At 39.2% G+C, this 21,156-nt stretch overlaps 1 protein-coding gene across 9 annotated transcripts in view; it reads left to right on the top strand.

The window, feature by feature from the left end:
• ece1 (endothelin converting enzyme 1) overlaps positions 1-21,156 on the top strand; it is a 69,821-nt gene that overhangs the window by 19,946 nt on the left and 28,719 nt on the right. For 8 of the 9 annotated variants that reach the window (XM_036560073.1, XM_036560069.1, XM_036560068.1 and 5 more), the window contains 2 exons: positions 940-1,026; positions 13,228-13,366. In XM_036560073.1, coding sequence (XP_036415966.1) covers positions 940-1,026; positions 13,228-13,366 — 226 coding nt within the window. Of the gene's footprint in view, positions 1-3; positions 1,027-13,227; positions 13,367-21,156 lie in introns of those variants that run through there. The other variant, XM_036560070.1, reaches the window with a different exon arrangement.

Genomic DNA, 21,156 nt, shown 5'->3' with positions numbered 1-21,156 from the left:
AAGGTGTGGTGATTTTTGGTGGCTATAAGCTTCCATTACTTTCTACATCAGCCTCAAAGCTCCAGTGCAAAACTAAAGAAGCTTTATGTAGTTTAGGCTGAGGTGCCTGTAAAGTCTAGAACACAGAACCTGTGTGTGTAAACAGCCAGAGTGGAGAGTGAAGGGCAGAACACGAGCGGATGTTGTATTAAATGCCTCAGGGTGGACAGGAATCACTGGCTGTCTAAACTATCGGGTGACAGTGACCCAGGCAAGCCCGAAAAGCATTGAGTGGGCGTGGCCCAGCGAGAAACCCCGCCCACTGGTGCTAGTGGACGGGGAAAGGGTGGGCGTGTCCGAAACTCCAAAAGTTCCCTCCCTGTTCTAAATGAAACCACACTGGAATGCATGCTCGCTCGCTCACTCGCTCTCTCTCTCTCTCTCACACTCATATACACAAGCACACACACGCACGTCCTTTCTCTCACACTCTCTACACAAGTTGATCAAGTCCCTCTCTCTCCTTCCTGTTTTTCCTGAGTGCCTGGGCTTGAGGGAGGAAAGTTCAAGCTAAAATAAGGACCTAAAAAAGGAGCTAAAATAAGGACCTAAAACAAGAAGCTCAAACAAAGATAGCACAGTAGCACATGTTTCACTTCTGACCGAGCTTAAACCCCCGAGAGGAGCCGACAGACGCTTTTTGGTGGCCTCTTGGAGGGCAGGAGGTGGGGGGAGGTGAAGGAAAACCCCCCCCCCACACACTCATATCCAGTGACCAGAGTGTTTCCTCTGGTCTGTTGGACCTGATATGACACAGTCGGCCTCGGTCTGATGGCTCCTGTTATCAGGATATCACAATAGACTGTTGAAGACAGGCGTTCTAACTCAGACTGAGCTGAAGACTGGCTGCTGGTTGGTATGGAAGCTCTAAGGGAATCTTTTCTCCATTTAACCTTTCAGATGTCGTCCTACAAGCGGGCGACGTTAGATGAAGAGGACCTGATTGACACCACCTCGGACGGAGTGTATCACGCCTCGACCGTGCAGGTAAGACTGTACTTCCTTTTTCTGCTTGTGTGTTTTGTCTTCTATCACAGATAGTAGAGCATCGACCCTCATTAAGGGTCCACCTGTATAATTAAATTGCTGAGATGTGAACAAAGTCAAAGTCATTCACAGTGGTTTAATATGAAATCATTCATTGCAGTGAAGCCTAAAATGGTGGTGATGGTAACCAGGAGAGAACACATCTAAAATGAGCAGTGAACCTACATGAGTTTAATATTGACAATGGTAAAGTAGTTTTAAATCCAATAATCATAACTTTTCTTTACTATTTTCCTTCCTGCAACAGCTCCCTCTTCCTTACGCGCCTCTCTGCTGTAAAAAGTATGTTTTAAGCCAAAATCGTATCTATAAACTGCCATAAATCATCATCAGGCTACATATTTGTAACAATTTCATGGAATAACTGTGTGATGCAGCTTTTCTATGTGTTGGTGTAAATAAAAAAAAAACTAAAAAGTGACGGGTATAACCATTCATAAAGCATAATAAACAAACGTAATAAAATTAGTAATTAAAATGTTATCGACTAGAATAACTGAGTAAAATCTAGACTCATTTATGCTTCCTTCGGATGATAAGCTTGAACCTTACAATGCTCTGCATGTGCCTTTATATCCTGATCGTAAAAATCCATATTTGGATGGATTTTTCTATTACAAAACTATTGTAAAACAGCGTCTCAGGCAGCAGGCAAAGTATTCATGTGTCATAACCTTCCGTGAGGTAGATTTTACAGGCATTAAATGCTTTGGATGCTTCTGACTCGGTACGTTCCTCCACGTTGATGCCTTTAACATCAAATGACTCTGAATGACTTTTTCGTTTCTTTATGCAGAAAATGTTAAAAAATCAAGTCTAACCAAAAACGTTTATTGCAGTACATTCTGCAGGAAAACCCGTTCTTAATAACCGTCCTTTATGCTGAACTGCTTTTGATCACATTACGACTGTCCTGGTTCAGTTGATCAAACCTTCTCGATTATCTGAGTGGAGGGTAAGAAGGTAAAGAGAGGAGGAGGTACAGTAAAACTCTACTTTAACACACACAGCTGCTGCATACATTCAGACAAACAGACATTACTGCCCTTTATAATTAAAAAAGTTAGAGTTAGTGTTTCCTCTGGGTGTTTGGCCTGTTCTGTAGGTCTTATTCCATAAGCATTGAGCTTGACTAGGCAGCAAAGGGCTGATTGCTGTGAAGATTAGCTGTCGCCACCATGAAGGTGACGCATTTTTGTGCTATTTCCTGATGGCTTTACGCGTCTGCGCTGGATTAGAAGCACAAAATGAAACTTTTCTTTTTGTTTTCATACCTAGAAAAGCCTTCATTTTAAAGTCCAGATAGAATACATTCCTTTTATTTTAAAGGTCTCATGTTTCCTTTGTTTCAAATGCATAAAAATGCTTTTTTTGAATAAACAAATACAAAACATATGGAAACATAGTTCATTTAAAAAAATGTATATTCACAGGAGCCCATTTTGAATTCATTGTTTTTATGATGTCATTTACACTTATCCACCTATTCAGCCTACAGCAGTTTAGCCCCGCCCACTCACACTGAAGTTATAAGAGGTGTTTCAGCCTGGAGTGCTTTTTGAAAGAGCGGCCAATCAGAACAGAGCGCATTTACATATATCGGTCTTACAGTCACTGTAATAAAAGCAGTCTCTTGGACAAAAAGGATAAAGAGAGGTTGTAAAAACGGACATATATATAATGAATTATGGTGTTATGTTATAAGAGGATTTCAGGGGAAAAATGTGTCAGAAAAATGTAGGATTCATGCAGATTTAAAGTGTCGCCTTATTTAAATAAAGTGCATCAGTTAAGGCGTCGGATTAATTAGTTAGATTAGCTCACTGGGAAGCAAGGTAGCTCATTAACAAATTTGCAGCAACAAAAAGACCAAAAAATGTCCAAAACCCATGAAATAGTTATTTGTGATTAGTATAAACGGTTCCAGCTGTCTCATGGGCTGATGGGAAATATAGCTGGTTCAAAGCAGATACTTTAACGTCCTTCATTGTGTGCCGTCGTTTCTCTCACCCTGGTCTTAATCTCTTAATGAAGTATTCATTTGTGTGAACTTTTATTAGATCATATCTGGGTTAGAGAGAATAGCAGGTTCTCATGGTGTCTTTTGTGGTTATCAGCTGTAATGGATCAGGTTCGTATCAGTAAGCAGGCTGTGCACTGTGTAACACTTATTATTGTTTTGCTGTATTAAATGTAAATACATAATAACATGATTCAGTACATTGTCAGTTACATTTACATTCAGGTTACAGGTTTTGTTTGTTTCGATGGGAGCAAATTAGAAACATGATGAAAAGGTAACGGATGGTTTTCTCTACTACACAAGACTGAATGCATGAAAGGACCTTCTGCCCAGGGTTGTGTAGTGATGGAGTGCATAATACCAAACTCTTAAGCTTTTATTGGTCTGAAATCAGTAAATTAGCAAGACCTAAACACAAAGTCAGTTAGAATGGAGAAGAAATTCCACCATTTATTTTTTCACATTTTCAGCTCAGTCTGAGACGTAAACAGTCATTCGGAGAGGTTTGATGTAAAATGGTTCATTTTCTGTACAGTGATTGTGACGGAAACAGGGGTTGTGAAGTCTTCAGTGCAAATATGCTATAAAATGAACAGTGAACCTGCACACGTCTTCTGGGTTTATGTTGATGTTGATGACGGGACTGATGTTGCTTTACCTCTCTGACACAAATGGATGTAAAAATATCCAATTTAGGCCAAAAGCTTAACTCAAAACTGAAGCACTCAACTCTTCAGACGTCTGGTTCCCTTCACCGTGAACAATTCTAAAATTTCTCTAGAATGAAAATCTCGTTTCACATTAAATCACTCTGAATGACTGTTTACAATTGACAATTTAATTATGCAGAAAATTAGAAAAGTTGCTAGAATTCCACTTAAGGCCAAATCAACACATTTAGCCAGACCTTTTATTCAATGGCAACAAAAAATAAGCATAAAATCAGTAAATCTTAAAGATTTCCTCATGCAGAAAATCGGTGGAATTCCCCTTCAAGGAGACAAAAAAGTAGGTAGGATAATTGAATAATTTGGCTCTAAATTTCAGTAAATTCTATGAAAGCTACTTGTTGGTAGGGCACAGCTGTTTGACCGCCAGTCAGATTACATATTTTGCTGATTTTCTAAATGAAAATAAGTCGACACGCCCTCTACAGGGAACAGACTTACGTTCACTAATTTTCCCTAAAATTTAGTGCATGATTTCCATTTATTTGCTGAATTTATCATAAAAAATATAACATAAAATATAAATTTCATGACTTTTAAACAGGCCACATTTATGTGTTTTCCCCCAGTTTGTTAAATATCAACAGATATTGTTCATTAAGGGGTTCAGAAGTTGTTCTCTGTTGAGGAGTTCAATTATTTGTACTCAGAAAATCAATAAAACTTCAGCTCTATGAATACTTTTATTAAAACATTACATGGAGTAGTTTTGATTTAGACATCAGCTTTACTGTTAATATTTATCTTCACATTTTACACAAACGCCTGACCAACACACTGTAAACGTGCAGCCCTTTTGTACAAACTCGTTGTTACTGTGGCCGTTAAAACACACAGTACTGAAAGGGGAATTCCACTGATTTTTCACAAATTTTGTATAATTCAGTCATCGAGATGTAAACAAGTCAACAGTGTCATTATGAGTGGTTTGATGAGAAATAATTTATTGTAAAGAAACTTACCAACTCAGATGTCTTTACAGTGGTGGTGATAGGAACCAGGGGTCGCCATGACTACAACACAAATATAGACATTTTATTTACTATCCAGAACCACCAGTGAACCTACACGAGTCTTCTGAGTTTATATGGAATGTTGATGATGGAAAATAGTGAGAAATATGAAAAACTACATTTTCTTTGGGGACTACTTAGTACTAATAAACAGGTTTTAGGCCAAATTCTTTCCTCAAAACTATCATAAAACAGTGTCTCAGTCATCAGGCAGTGAATTCATAACCATATAATGTACTGAATTCCTGTGAGGGAGCTTTTAGAGGTGGACACCAAACCACTCTGAGTGAGTCTGTTTACATCTTAAATATTTAATTATGCACAATTAGTGGAATTCCCCTTTAAGAGGATGATACATGTGGACAGTAGAGGAGCACATGCTGCTTTGTTTATTCTATTGGAATGAATAGGCGATGATCATATGTATGTTAGTGCGAGCGTCCAGCTGCTCGTCCACTATGACCGTGAACTGGTACAACACACTTTAGGTGGATATTACATGTGGCGCTGCACGGCTACAACAGATAAAAAGCTCTTTTTAACCTGATCCCCCCAGGTCAAACGCTTCTCCACTTTCTGTGGTTAATTCTTGTCAAATAATCACAAACTTGCACCAGGCGCACATTTTACTGCAGGGTTTAATAACGAAGCATTCGCTCTGTAACTGCCCACTGAGAACAAGTACTGACCCAAGCATGAACCAGCTATATTTCCCATCAGCCCACGAGACAGCTGGAACCGTTTATACTAATCACAAATAACTATTTCATGGGTTTTGGACATTTTTTGGTCTTTTTGTTGCTGCAAATTTGTTAATGAGCTACCTTGCTTTCCAGTGAGCTAATCTTATTGGCAGATACACCGTATGGACAAAAGTATTGGGACACCTACAGGAGCTTTTATGACTCCCATTCTAAATCCATAGGCATTAATATGGATCTGGTCCCCCTTTGCAGCTCTAACAGCTTCCACTCTTCTGGGAAGCTCCTACAAGATGTTGGAGAGAGTCTGTGGGAATTTGTGTCCATTCATCCAGAAGAGCATTTGTGAGGTCAGACACCGATGTTGGATGAGAGGGTCTGGCTCACAATCTCCGTTCTGGTTCATCCCAAAGGTGTTCAGTGGGGTTGAGGTCAGGGCTCTGTGAGGGCCAGTCAAGTTCTTCCACACCAAACTGACCCAGTCAGGCCTTTATGGAGCTGCTTTGTGCTCTGGGGCTCAGTCATGCTGGAACAGGAAAGGTTCTTCCCCAAACTGTTCCACAAAGTTGGAAGTGTAGAACTGTCCAAAATGTCTTGGTTCTGCTGAAACATTAAGATTCCCCTTCACTGGAACTAAGGGTTCTAGACCAACCCCTGAAAAACAGCCCCATATCATCATCCCTCCTCCACCAAACTCTACAGCTGCACAGTGCAGTCAGGCAGGTAACGTTCTCCTGGCATTCGCCAAACCCAGACTCGTCCATCAGACTGACAGATAGAGAAGCTGATTGGTCACTCCACAGAACACGTTTCCACTGCTCCAGAGTCCAGTGGCGGCGCTTTACTCCACCATCCGACACTCGTTATTGTGTTTGGTGATCTTAGGCTTGTGTGCTGCTGCTCGGCCAACTCATTTCATGAAGCTCCAGAAGCACAACAGAGGACCGGCCATTGTTACGTGCTACATGCTTCGGGGCTTGGTGGCTCCACTCTATGAGTTTGTATGGCCTCCTGCTTTGTGGCTGAGCTGTTGTCTTTCCTAGAAGCTTCCGTTTTACAGTAATAGCACTCACAGTTGAAGGGGCAGATCAAGCAGGGCAGACATTTCACAAACTGACTTGAGGCAGAGGTGCCATCCTACGACAGAGCTACGTTTAAAGTCACTGAACACTTCAGTACGACCCTCTACTGCCAGTGTTCGTTTGTGGAGACTGCATGGCTATGTGCTTGATTTTATACACCTGTTGCCAGTGGGTGTGGTTTAAACACCCAAACTCCATTATTAAGAGGGGTGTCCACATACTTTTGGCCATATAGTGTAAAACCTAATCTTACAGTATCTAAACTGTACAGGATACGTGCTTGAGGTCCCTGTAAAATCAAACAGACCTTTGCATGAACACAGATAAGCAAATCCCGCCGAAGCTCCAGTGAGTCCTTTTTGTTCTCTCTTTATACTGGACTAATTTGAATTCATGACTTCCACAGGAATGCAATGAAATAAACACTTTAGGCACCGTTTGGTTGCAGTCCCTCCAAAAGTTTGTAGACATCAGCTCAGCCATTGTTTCTATTAATAGGGAATTTGTCCCCCTTTGCTGCAGTAACAGCCTCTACTCTTCTGAAAATGCTTTTTATTATATATTACAACATAGCTGTGACGATTTGATTGCATTCAGTCACAAATGCATTAGTGAGGTCAGCTACTGATATTGGATGATCAGTTGTGGATCATGAACATCACTCCAAATCATCTCAGGTACTGGATTTAGCTCCATCACTCCAAAGAATGCGGTTCTTCTGCTGCACTGCTGTTGCTGGGGGGATTTATGCCCCTCTAGCCAGCGCTTGGCATTGGGCCTGCTCGAATTGGGCTCAAAAATCAGAAGATATCTTGATATAATTTTGACACCATTGGTTGGATTCATTCAGAGTGGGCTCTGCTGCCTTTGTGTACGTAGAAGGTATTTTTGTGTTTTTGCCCAGAGAAAATCCTTCCTTTACATTTTTCCAGTAAGTTGTACTGGAAGGAGTTAAAGACAGTAACAGCTTGGTCTTCAAGAGGGCTTGATTTTTGGGGTTTTGATCTTGATTCGGTTTCTCTCGCTTTCATTTGGACTCGGCCATGTATCAGAGTCACTATAAAGGCAGAGACAGATTACTGGTTGAAAAATTATTAGGAAAACGTGCAAAACTCTCCATGGCATGTTTTTATGAAGAGCTGATTGGCTTCGCCTCATTGTGGAGGTATGTGCAGGTGCAGTGGACAGAACAAGCTGAAAATCATGGTTTTTGTGTGTCGTTTGAGCCAAACATTGTCAGATTTTATCAGTGCTTTCAAATATGTTTTTGAAACGTTGATGTGGTTTTAGTTTGGGTTTTATAGATCTCTGGTTGGTTGTCGAGGGGACAGACTTTCCCATAAGGACTTTGTTCTTATTTGTACTCGGCCTAAATTTGGTCTCGGCCCCCTTTGTGCTCAGTCTTGGCTTGATCTCAACTGGTCCTGGTGTTGTTCTTGCCCAGGACTCAACTAAAAGCAGTCTTGACTACAACATTATTCTGTACATTACTTTTTTCAGTTTGTTGCTTTTTGCTTTTCAGTGAATCATCAACTTTAAGCCATTTTAATATGTTTACATTATAAATATCAGAATCTGAATTTGGGTGTGTTTTTATCCACTACGTTGAGGCAAATAAGAGAAAGCAGAAAACATTTATTGAGACACCTCATAGGTCCTCACCTTCAGAGGGCAGTGGTGAGTAATGATTAATATGATTAATCATTTTAATGATTAATAAAATGTTTAAAAACTTACAAAGAAAAATGTGATTATTTTAACAATAATGCATAATCTCTTTGTGAAAATAAGATATTATTACAATATAATAAGTAAAAACCAAGGCAATAAGTAATTATTTTGATTTTCAGTTTCTCAGCATGTTTGTTCAGTACTCAGGTGTAACAGAGTGTCTGTACACTGTCAGAAATGAAGGTTCTGTTCAGGTACATTTTTGTTCATCAAGGAACAAACAGTGTAAATGTTCCCTCAAAGCTCCAACAGTGGTTTTAAGGTCTGATTGTGAACCTTAAATAAGTTTTTCCAGGTGAAAAGTTCGTATTTGTACCTTTTCATAACCGAATGTTTTAAACAGAACAGTAAAATAAAAGCCTGGAGACGAGACGGGGTGTGTGGAGTCAGTACAGCTCAGAACATATCATTTCAGTGGATTATGGTTCAGTTATGTTCCCTGACTAAAGGTACTGAGATGGAGCCTTGAGGGTTCACTACCTTTATTTCTGGCAGTGTAAGGGCTGTGTTTCACATAGGAAAACATAATTTCTAAAATCACACGATGTCTGGATTCAGAGGCCGTTCAGCTGCAGCTCATTGTGATTCGATGTGTGATTCCTGCTGTCGCTCTGCTACAGAGACTATTGTTGGAAGAGACTAATGAGGATCAAGAATCAAAACTATTAACGTACTTTACTTACAGCTGCACAGAAGTGTTTTCTGATGTGGAAGAAACCTGCTGTTCTGCACTGCAGCGCTACTCGACCCAGCATTACTAATGTAGCATGTCTGGCTAACGTACATCATTAAATATCAGCTTAACTGTTAAAGTACACTGCACTCATTTACACTTAATTCTGCTGAATTCCAAGTTTTCTCTGTGTTTTATTGGACTCGGTATCTGTAAGTACGTAAACAACACACTTGTACTTATTCTCGATGCATCCCTACCTTAGGGGCACCACCCCAGTGACGAGGGGGGATTCGGCCCTGTGGCAGTTTAGTACCTTTTATTCTTAGAGTGTAGAATGTAATCACAGTTTAATCACAGTCACAATATAGGCTGAAAAAATCACAATTCGATATTTTCCCCAATTCGCTCAGACATAGGCTGAAGTTATTTTGAGGTTTTGCAGGTTGGATTTTCAGTGCAAACATCTGTAGCTTTTAACTTCTTGCTGAAGTGCTGAGGCGCCTTTTCTCTCGCGCTTTCTCTCCTTCTTGTCTTTGGTTTTATTTCTTTTGTTGAAAACCTGAGCCTTACTATCCCGAGCCGTTCTTCTCATATTTTCTCAGGTTCATCTGAGGTATTAAGTGTCCTGAACATTCTTTATTGAAACGTCTATTGAAACCACATAAAGAAACCTCAAATAATCCAGCAGACACTGAAACAGAACATACTCCCATCCCTGCTGCCATTTTGTCTGGCTTTTTGAACTGCGCAGGCTTACAGAGAGCCGAGCTGAGGAAATGACTCTGTATTATAAAGGTTAAAGGTAATTTATCTGGATTTGCCTGCAGTTTTCTCACTAAGCAGAGTAGCTCATTTAAATCAAACGTCCTTAAGCCTCCCTAAATTATTATTACATAAACCTGATACCTACAAATCACACTCATACCTAGTCTGGCCCTCCATGGCGTACATGCCTTACGTTGCCTCTTCTTTTGTTTATTATTTGTTCTCCCAGCTCAGAGAAGTGGAGAAATTCTGTTGAAAGTGCAGACTGTAAACTTTTAACCTGTAGCGCGTTTGTGTTTGTAAGTAGGAGATAAAAAAAAGTGAATCAAATGAAATGTGAATGTAATTAATTACAAAACTAACTATGTATGTCATTATACAACTACATTTAAATATGTAAATTAGATTTACAGCAAGATGACAATAATAACTCTAGACGTCCAGACATTTAAACTACGTTTCTGCAGGGAGATCTGGTTGTGAGTAAATAACAGGGAACAGTATCTCGTATACAAGCTGAGACTTAAGTTCCTTCACCCTGCGGTGGTGCCATGGGTCGGTGTAATTTAAGGCCATGTTAATCCAACCCAGTGTAATGGTTAACGCTGCTGTTCCACTCACAACAAACCAAAATCCCTACAGATCCCCACCAACAGAGTCATCTTCAGTAGAAGCCTTTATGCTGAGGAATGTGAAGAATTTTCCAGATACAAACTGAAAACTAATGCTACAGTCTACAATAGTTTTAGGCTCCGTTCTCAGTTGATCTTAATGTTCTAGTCAAACAGATTTTTACAAATTCCAAGATCTGTTTGGCGTCTTTGAAAGTTTATTTCTTCAGTTTTGCACTGGAGCTACGAGGCTAATGTAGCTAACAAGTAATGAAAGTTTATACCCTACAATTTCTAGCTGATCCATAACATTCCATTACATCATTAAGAACGCCCCACCACGATTTTGGTAGGCAAGCTGTGACTGAAATAGTCCCCTAATCACTCTGATCACCATAACCTACATATGAACATCTGAATCACTATATAGAAACTATATAGAAATCACACTGCAGACTGTATCTGTATAACCTGCACAGCAAGTGCAGAAAATTAAGTATTGAACATCATTTAAGATGGAGTCTCTTCATCAGCTTCGTTTTCAAATGTTCCATTCCACCTTAAATGGTGCAGCAGTTACATTTACGAGTTTTATACACATACAAAACTTCAAAGAAGAAGCTGGTGAATAAGAAGCGAACATCGTGTCACAGAGACATTTGTAGACGTCCAGTTTTCCCCAGTAAATACGTCATTCTGTGTGTTTGTTGAGATGTAAGAGAAGCCTGGCCACTTCCTGTTTCCCCCGTTATCAGAAACATGACTGCAAGACACCAGAGGGCGTCTGTGAGCGAGTCCTCAATGATTGTGGGGTGAATTGAGCTAAACGGCTAATAATGAAACTTAATTGTTTCTAATTACTCCTCCAGGACCTTCCTTCAATTTTAGACGGTAGAAAGATGTATTTCACTAAAAAAAATAAAGAAAATTGATTTGATTGGTTCCTTTTTTTCTACAGCAAACTGCTTGCTGCTTGGTTGGAGAGCAAAGCAGCTCATTGGCTGAGTGAAGCGGTTTGCATTCATTGCCATCATGAACACATGAGGCGTCTTATGAAGTCCTATAACAGTTCAAAAGCGCTCACAAATATAATAGCATTTTATGGTTTTGTGCTTTATTATGAAATAAATGTGTTGTTCTACATACAAATGTTTAAGCATTTATGAACTATGTTGCTCCATATTAACCTATTCATTTTGGACTCGCTCGGGAGCGCCCTCTAGCGGCTAACAAACCCAGAAGATGTTACTGAGTGGCAGTTCTCCTCTAAAAAATCTGTGGCACTTCACTGTTTTCACACACTGTTTAGTGTGCTAGTATGCGGTTTGGGACACAGCGGGAGATCTCAGCCTTTTAGATTTCAGCTTTCCTTTGTTATCCCTACAGCAACAAATCAAATAAAATCAAAAAGCACACTCAAACATATTGGCTAATATGCTGTATAAATTAGTTTTTAAGTGAGTATTTCGCAAAAAAAATGTTTTACTGTGTTTGCTGGATCAGTGATAGCTCTGTTATCTGTATCTTATCTTTGTTACTGTAATTCTAATGCAGTGTTTAGTTTGGTTTCAGCTCAACCAGGTCAGAGAAAAGATAATAATAGAAGGCGTTTGTGGTGGAGAGGTTCAACACTGTGGTTCAGCGTATCAATCATATCCTGTCCTCATTGTCCAGTGTGGGATCTCATAACACCAAAACAATCCAGTAGCCAACAAAACATCTAATACAACACAGTCACACCTGAGCGCAGCACTGTAGCAGCATATAAGTCACAGGAGACGGTAAATCCGGGGTGTGTGGTGTGTTTGTTTTACTAAGCCCTAAAGGCAAATCTCCTTTACTCAAAGATCAGCTCCATTGTAGAGTTATTCACTGGGTCATCCACCAAATCTTTTGGCTGTATAATTTTCTGCCCAGCCTGAACGTCACTTCATTGTAAACAAACCTCGTTTTCATCGCTGTCTCTTCAGTTCTTGAAGTCCTAACCAATAGGAGAGCTTGCCTATTTATATCTATCTAGATACCATGGAGCAGAACAGTTCCTTATTGGGCAATTTTCTGCTCAATGTTTGAAGAATGTAACCCTTTTATTGCCCTCCAGAACCTAAAAATGAAAAAAATGAGAGTCGTACTGTAATACTTTAAAATACAAGCCAAAAATAAAAAAAAATACAGATATTAATTCTTTAATGGCTTTAATTCATTAAATAATGGTTTTAAGGACTTCAATTGAGACCTTGCAATAAATACAATATTAGACATTTTCTGTAAAAATCATATAAGCAAGGTTAGTTTTTGTTAGGATGCTGCTGCGTTTTGTACGAGTTGTAAAGGATGTATTGTTTTCTTAGGAAGTTCAGTAAGAAGATCATTACAGTGATCAACTCTGCTGAACAAATGCATGAACGAGTTTCTCTGCGTCACTCTGAGAGAGAAAACGCTGAACTTTAGTGATTTTCTCACATGATAAAAGCACCTTTAGTGTTTACATGCGGATTAAACAGAGCTCAGAGTCTCAGGTCACACCCAGGTTTCTACTGCAGGTAGATGAAGATAAAAAAGTTTCTCATGAAGCAGTTTCTCCGAGTTTCTGTACCAGCGATCAGTATTTCAGTTTTTTTGTGATTGTAGAAAATTTTGCGACATCCACTGAGAAATATCTGACACACGGCTGGTCAGTCTGTCTGCAGAGCCTTGATCATCAGAAGGAATGGACCTGTATACCTGGGTGTCGTCTGCAGTATCGTATATGTACATGTACGTGACTCCACTTCCTGACAAGATATAATAACAAGTGTGTGTGTGTTTCAGGTGGTGCGGCAGCGTGGTCATGGCCCCCAGTGCTGGACTAGGCGAAGTCATGCTGAGAGGAAGCTGGTGGTGGTGGTGTGTTTTCTCTCTCTGGCTTTATTCATCTGCATCCTCACTCTGGGTCTGCATTACAACGAGAGTGAGTCAAAAACCACTGCTTTACATTTAGAGCGTTTTGTTTGGAAGCTGCCACAATAAACAGCAAAGCAGGCATTTTTACACGTCTGTACAGACAGTCAAGTTCCGTCTAAAATATTACTAATCATTAGTTACATTCTCAACAAATCATTGCCGCGATCAAAAGATTTCACTGGTTTGATAAGTTGTCATGATGTCCACCTCATCGCACAAAACATACAAATTTATACATTTTTAGCAATGTTCTTAAAAAATGTATGTCTGAAACTGCTATGATGATATATATGATAATTCCTGCCTGACCCCAAAAATCAAATTTAATTTTCTGGCCAATACAGAAACTGAAATTAAAATTCCTGGCCAAAACCAGAATTCAAATGAAAATGGCCATTACCAACAGAAAATTCCTGGCTGAAACCAATATGGAATTTTCTGGCTGAATCCAAAACTGAAATGAAAATTCCTCGGCAATACAGAAATGAAATTTTCTGGCCAAAAACAGAACCCAAATTCATGTCACACCTGAAAACTAAAAGACTGAAAGACTGAAACTGTCATTTTATTCATGCTTTTAAATCAACATACTTTTAACGGGACAAAACTGAGCTGACAATGAATAAAAACAGTTTACATAAAATAAACTTTTTATTACAGTTATAACATTATGCAGTACTTTGTTTTAGTCCCGTTTAATCATTTGTTTTTTTGACCAAAGTTTTAAACCAAAGTGCCGCTTTTGATCATTTTTAAATTTTTATTTATTCATTTTTTGTTTTCATTTTATTTATCCAGGATAATCACACTGAGATTAAACATCTCTTTTATTTTCGGCCAAAATATTTCTGTGGCACACATTTTGGTGAATCCCTCTAACTTACTGTTGAAGAGCTGACATTAGAAGGTCTAACAGAAGGACAACAGGGCAGTTGGTGGTTTGTTTAGGAACACTTCACGAATGATTCCTGTCCAAAAAAACATGAAAACATTTCACATTTGGCTCCATTCTAATGGAACGACTCGTATCTAATCAGATTTACTCATCCGGCGCTGCCTAACAGTCTGCGTTTCTTGGAAAACATCGGTGTCAGTGCGTGTTATGATATGTAGGTTGTGCACAGTGGTAGTTATATGGGTGTAATAAATATGATTATTATTACTGAGTGTGTTTCTAATGATGTGAGACATGTTTTGATACCCGGGTCAAACAAGGAAGCAGACCTTATCACACATATTTTTTAAGCTTAGTGAGTTTGGAGATACGATCTAGAGCTCGTATAACAGTCGTTACCCTTTCACTCTTATGTTTTTCAAGGCTTAAAAATTAATTCCCCTCTATCGGAGAGGAAAACGTGTGCCACTTCCTCCTATTCAACCTCCCACAGTCTGCCTCACATGACAAATCACAAAACTGGCTCAAAAATGTGCCCGAGGCAGTCTGTTTACCCGTCCTTTCCTCCGCCATTGGGGCTGTTTTTATGGTCTGAGCTGATGGTTCTGTTGTTTTAGATTGTATTTTTCTTCTTTTCTCTTTTTTATTATCTCCTCTTGGCCCAAATGTTTTTCTCAGAGAGGCTCGCAGTATAAAAGCCCATTGTGGCCGATTTCTCCGCCTCCTTTCAGCTCGCTCGAATAAAAACAAGACTTTTTCACTTCAATTATTTTCAATATCAAACCTAACATTAGCATGACCTCCCACTGTGGACCAGCGTCCAGACCTGCTTTAAAAACGTACTGGACTGAGCTCTTCCATCACGCTGTTCTTCTAACTCAGTAACAATCCACACTACAGCTGTGACCCAGTCCACCACAGTTCAGCGCAGACAGACCAAACAAGTGTTTCCTGCTGAGCCTTAATAACACAAAGGAGTTTAGATATTCAGGCTGCGATTAATCCAGGTTTGGATATTCAGGCTGCGATTAATCCAGGTTTGGATATTCAGGCTGCGATTAATCCAGGTTTCAATACTTAGTATGTGATTAATCACTGTTTAGATACTCGGGTTCAAACTTTTGCGTATAACTGTACATATATGTAATTCATATGGAACACGTTATTATTAAGTACCAGCAGTTGATAGGCATGTTTAGGTGGTCTCAGCAGTGTGCCTGGGGTCTTTATTCTGTTCAACAACGAATTTATTCTAAGTCAATGTTTTCAGAGGATTTTGCATGTTGTGTTTACATTTGTTTGTACCGCTCAGCACTCATGATGCAAATGACCAACTTCATGCTGTAATACGTCCCCAGATGGGCACTGATTCTACGTGATTAACTGAAGGTTGTAGACGAGAGTCTCTCTCTGTTTCAGTGCTGTTCATGCTGCCTTTTGTACCTCCTGTGTTCTCAGATTTCGACTCATCAGTCCACTAAACCTCACGTCACATCTCAGACCTCCACTTTCAGTGATGCAGAACACATTTTCTAATGTTTTGTCTGTTTCCTTTTCTTAATAACAGCCTGACGGCTGCACATCCTTGCAGAGTAGATTAAAATACTGTAAACTAGACACCAAAATACTGTAAACTAGACACACCTTTAATGTGGTTTTGGGAAAACTGAACAAGGTATTAAATGATAAATAATACTCTGTAATAACTGTAACTAATAACTGTCATTTATAATTACTATTTGTAGTGATTTCATGATAACCTACCTGCCTGAGATTTGATGAGCCCATTTCAGATATGATGTGTTCTGGATATTTCTTTAATTATAGCATTGTTAGTGTTAGACAGCTTTCACAGTCACTAATGAGCCATTTACAGCTCTGTTCATCGCTCGTCTGTTCTGCACACTTTGAAAATGTCTTCTTGTCTTCTTCTAATTAGCTTAGAACTAATGAGTTGAAATCTGTGACACTATAGAGTTTTAGCATCGTATTAGAATCATCAGACGTTCATCAGCAAACCCAAACTTCTGAATGGTGATTCTAAACTTTTGGAAGTGTGTTTTTTTTTAACGACACACTTTGCTAGTGGATGTATCGTCTCACGTCCAGATAAGGTATAGAAACCTAGGAGTGTGTGTGTGTGTGTGTGAGTGTGTGTGAGTGTGTGTGTGTGTGTGTGAGTGTGTGTGTGTGTGTGTGTGCCTGCTGGTGTGAATCCTATCTGCATGGTACTTTGGTAAGAAGTGTCTTAGACTACAAGCACACATTTTCCAGTTGTTCATAATGGAAGGTTTATAAGCCAGATCAGCGCTTCAGTGAACATCCTGGACTTTTTGTCCATGTTGGACGAAATGCCGCTGCTGAACACCAGCGAAACAATCACGTTTTCCAAGGAAGTAGAGATTCCAAGTAGAACTGGTTTATATGTTGTTGCCTAATACATTTTTGTGGTCATAAAAACATCCCATACATAATTATAATTCATATAAACTGTGTGTGATTTTGTGTGAACATTTCATTCTAAGTGAAATAGTCCAGAATTACTTTTCTGAGAGGACAAGAAAAAGCACCTCTACAATCATGCGAATTTCTAGCAGTGCCCCTGTGGGATGCTGTTAGGCCTGGCGAAAGGGTGATGTGATCAGATATCATCAATGATGGTTAAATAACCCAATGAAAGTGCTTAAAAGGCGATATGATGATAATCACCATGGTGGGAAACTGACAGAGAACTAGCGCGTTTGAGGACTAGACAACAGGATCAGAAAAAAGGTCAAAATAATATTAAATAATATGAGAACTTAATATTTTATTTATGTTTCCTCTTAAAACGTTGGGTTATGATGCCTTAAAAAGCCGTTAGGTTACGGTTCATTCCTCACTGTCTCTGCTGTGGGTTTCCCAAAGTTTGATTTGAGACAAATTTGCAATATTTTCCTTAAACCTTTAAATTATCAGTTAAATTATGAAAATTGTGAAATAATAATTTTCCAAAGGGATTTAATTCCTGACTGACTCCAGCAGAACAACAGACAACAGCTCATTTTTAAATTTTAAACTACATGAACGTGACTTTAGAAATTATTTGCAGTCTGAAGTTTCTCCAGCTGGGGGCACTATCAGCACACACTGCACCACGGCTCTACACCAGAAGGAACAACTTTTAAAACAACATGTGAAGTAGTTTTCAGAACATGTTGGGCTGCTCAGGGTTGTACTATTTAACATGTACATTTCCTACATCCTGGTAGTTCAAGCTAAACTGACAGCGATTCACAGCCACGTTTTCTGGCCGTTCTAGATTCAACACAGACGTCTGTGGCTTGTAGAAGGCAGTAGATCTTTTATTTGAAGCTTGTAACAGACTTTAATAAATATTTTACAACTGACTGGAATGCATTAGTCAGGCTGTAAGTCATACTCACAGTCAGTGACACGTCTATAGCAAAACATTTTCATGGTATATGATACACATCACGATGAAAGGTTTAAGAGACTAAATAGAGCCTTTATTGCCATATATAAAAATTCCTATAATGACTCCAATGTGTTTTTACAAACATTTTACAAACCGCACTGAACTAAATCCAATTAAACAGGCCTAATTATGCTCACTGTGTAATAAAGCATGTATTTAGTGTTCTTTAAATACTGACAATATCCATGATAAGCTCAGAAAAGCTTGTTTTGATACAATTTATCATGATAATGATAAAATATCATCATATTGCCGAGCCCTGAGTAGAGGTACAGAGGTTTTGTTCTTGCTCCACCTCTGAATACATCGGTGATCTCACTCCACCTCAGAGGAGGGGGTGAGAGAGATGAGTGAGCTGTTGTTGCTGTTGGCTCTGTGTCTGTCCTCCAGTTTCCACCGTGATCTGTCTCTCTCTCTCTCTCTCTCTCTTTCTCTCTATCAATCTAGACGCTATTCTAAAAAGTTACGATGGCTTCTCAGAAATCATGTTTTGGCTTCCTAACCAGAGTAAATCCAGATGCTTGTGTGTCTCTGTGGATGTGACCCAGTGAGACAGGAGCAGAGTATTTATTACACACAGAGGTCCGTATTTATCAGGCACCCCTGTGTAAGAACACTGATCTGAGGTCAGGCCTCCTCAGCCAAGGTAGCCCCATTCAGAGCAACGTAAACTCGATCAGATCGGCTTTATTAATCTGAGTTCTGTCGATGAGAAACATGAATATGATGCAAAGTCACTGGAACGGACAAAATCAAAAGTTTGGGGACACTTGGTATTTGTTTATTTACTTTTTGAACAGAACACACCAGTGGCATTAGAAATTTTGTGCACAAATATTATATAGAATTTTTAAAAGCCATTCTGACAGAGAAAAAGAAAGAAAAACAGAAGAGAGGAAAAAACAACAAACATTAAACAAACAAATTCCAATCAGATAATGCAGTACAATGATGTTCATGATGGGTGTTACCAGTTTATCTTTATATTAATGCTCTAGACATTATAGCATACATACATATATATGTTTATATTTACATCAATGTACTGTGAAAAAAGCGTTCCATATTTTATTATAAACATCTGTTCTTTTATGCAAAGGGCAGGTCAGAAAGTCCAGAGGGACTGTTCCATAAATATTCTATGCCATATTTTGATATATTTTCTAGGGAGACCCAAGACAAATCAAGCTGAGTTTCTCCCCTATTGTCTCTATTTCCTGTGTGTCTCTCCAGGGTCTCTGCTGTTTGGGGTCTGACTGGAGTCAGTGAGTGAGGCTCCCAGACTCTGAGAGGCTCTGTTTTGGGGAAGAGTCTCCTCGGTTTAAGATCTGAAGTTGAGAAGCTCTTGGCTGATGACGTTGTACTTTGATATATGAATATAAAGCTTTACAGTCACCTCATAAAGTCCTGTACTTGAAAATGACGGACAGTGTAATTTCTGGATGTATCATATTTTCCACCCCATGATTAATCGCCTTTAACACAGGGTTATCAATCACATAATACAAAGACAAAAGTCCCTTAGACCCACGACTTAAACCCCACATCCAGTAAATCCCACACCTAATCAGGATTATGAATGATCAGAGTGAAACTGGGCTGCAACAATATGACAATTTCAATAAACAATACGTATTGAGATGTTTCATCACAATTTAATGTAGATTTAGAAAAGAATGATAATATTACTTTGACATTTATTTTTCTAGTTGCTTATTTTTAAATTCCAAAGACAACAGTGCTTGTTGAAGGAATAACTGGCACAAGTCATTTTCTTAGAAGATAAAATAAATAAAACATAACGTAAACAAAAGAGCAAGATGTGTATTACATGTTGCTAAGACCAGATGCATCTGGCAACACGTGTTATTATTGCTCGTGTAACCGGTGGACGTTGATACCAAAGCCGCCGATGGACAGAGACACTCTGAGTGGTGTTTGGTTTATTCTGATAACAGTGCAGCCTTTAGTGTTGATTAGCGAGCCCCTCTCTCCTCTCCTCAACTCCTCATGAGACAGACGTCAAAAGGAGCCGACAAAGCTTACAGCAAAGACAACAGAACTCAATGATTACAATTCAAAACCCACAGCTGATTAACGGTAATAATAACTTTTTTTCTATACAAATAAGACGGGTGCGTTTACTAATGACGTCACTCTACTGCGCTCCGCTCCGTTAGTATAAACGAAGTGCTTAAGAGAATATTTCACATAGTTTATCTTCTTTAACAACTTTGTACATAAAATTTTGCATATTTGATAATAGAAATAATACAGCCTCTAGTATTGGTTAGTACACCCCCCCCCCTCACCTCATACGAAAATAATATAAAAGAATAAGATTACCTGACTAGTATATGGCTCATGCTGTGCGATAAAAAATATATATATATATATATAATATATATATATATATATATATATATATATATATATATATATATATTAAGGGTGTGGGAAAAACTTGATTCTTAGATGCATCGCGATGCGGACGTGAACGATTCTGAATCGATTCACAAATGTCAAAAATCGATTTTCTAAATATTTCATTTATAACGTAATGTTGACGGAACGCAAAAGGCGGAACTGGAAGTGGGTAAGTGCAGCGCCCGGACAGTCTGTGGCGGCACATAACAAAAACACTACTGGATGGGTGAGAAATCCGACCAGCTCCCTCTGCATTAAAGGCAGGTTAGGTCAGGAGTCACAACCCAAATGATAAGAAGAGCCGTTTTGTCCTTTCAACAGAAATCAAACCAGCTTGGGAGCCACAACATTTAATGCCCAGTATGTGTTAATGTCGTAATATGGGCTAAAAATATAAACGAGAGCGCAGATTTACTCCGCTCTGCTTTAAGCTTTAGCTTTAGCCGCTTTCCTCCCATCTCCGCCAGAAAACCTTTCCTCAAAACTAGAAGAGTTTCTTGTAAAATGTCTCAGCGTCCGGCTGTTTTACGAGGCTGAAGTCGCTTCTCATTCGCCAGCTTCTCGTTCTAATTTTCCCGTTCCACCTTAAATTCTGCCTTAGGCGCCGAATGTAACTGCTGCACCATTTAAGGTGGAACGGGAAAATTCGAAAGAGAAGCGAGTTCATTTTCGCAACTTTCGCAACAGTCTCTCAGCAGATTTAACCAACTGCGCTGCTTATAAATGCGAATAAGTCTCCAGATGTTCGTCTTAATCTGTGTTTTTTCGTTCGCTACTGGCGAGGCCAGACCTCGGGGCTGTGTGACCTGCTGTCTGCTGTCTGTTCTCAGTCGTTGAGAACCAGGGCTTTCGCGCTAAGCTGCACACTTTGGAGCAACACTTTGGGGACGTCCCAACTGTCCAGCACCACTACAGGCTGTATAATGGAGAAGTTTGTGTAGCTGTAACAATAAATCAAATTTTGATTTTTAACTCTGTTAAACTTACACTAGTAAAA

The sequence above is a fragment of the Colossoma macropomum genome, unplaced genomic scaffold (genome assembly GCF_904425465.1).
Source record: "Colossoma macropomum unplaced genomic scaffold, Colossoma_macropomum, whole genome shotgun sequence".
Taxonomy (NCBI): Eukaryota; Metazoa; Chordata; class Actinopteri; order Characiformes; family Serrasalmidae; genus Colossoma; species Colossoma macropomum.
The sequence above is the reverse complement of the archived record's forward strand: the minus strand, read 5'-3'. Positions and strand labels throughout refer to the sequence as shown.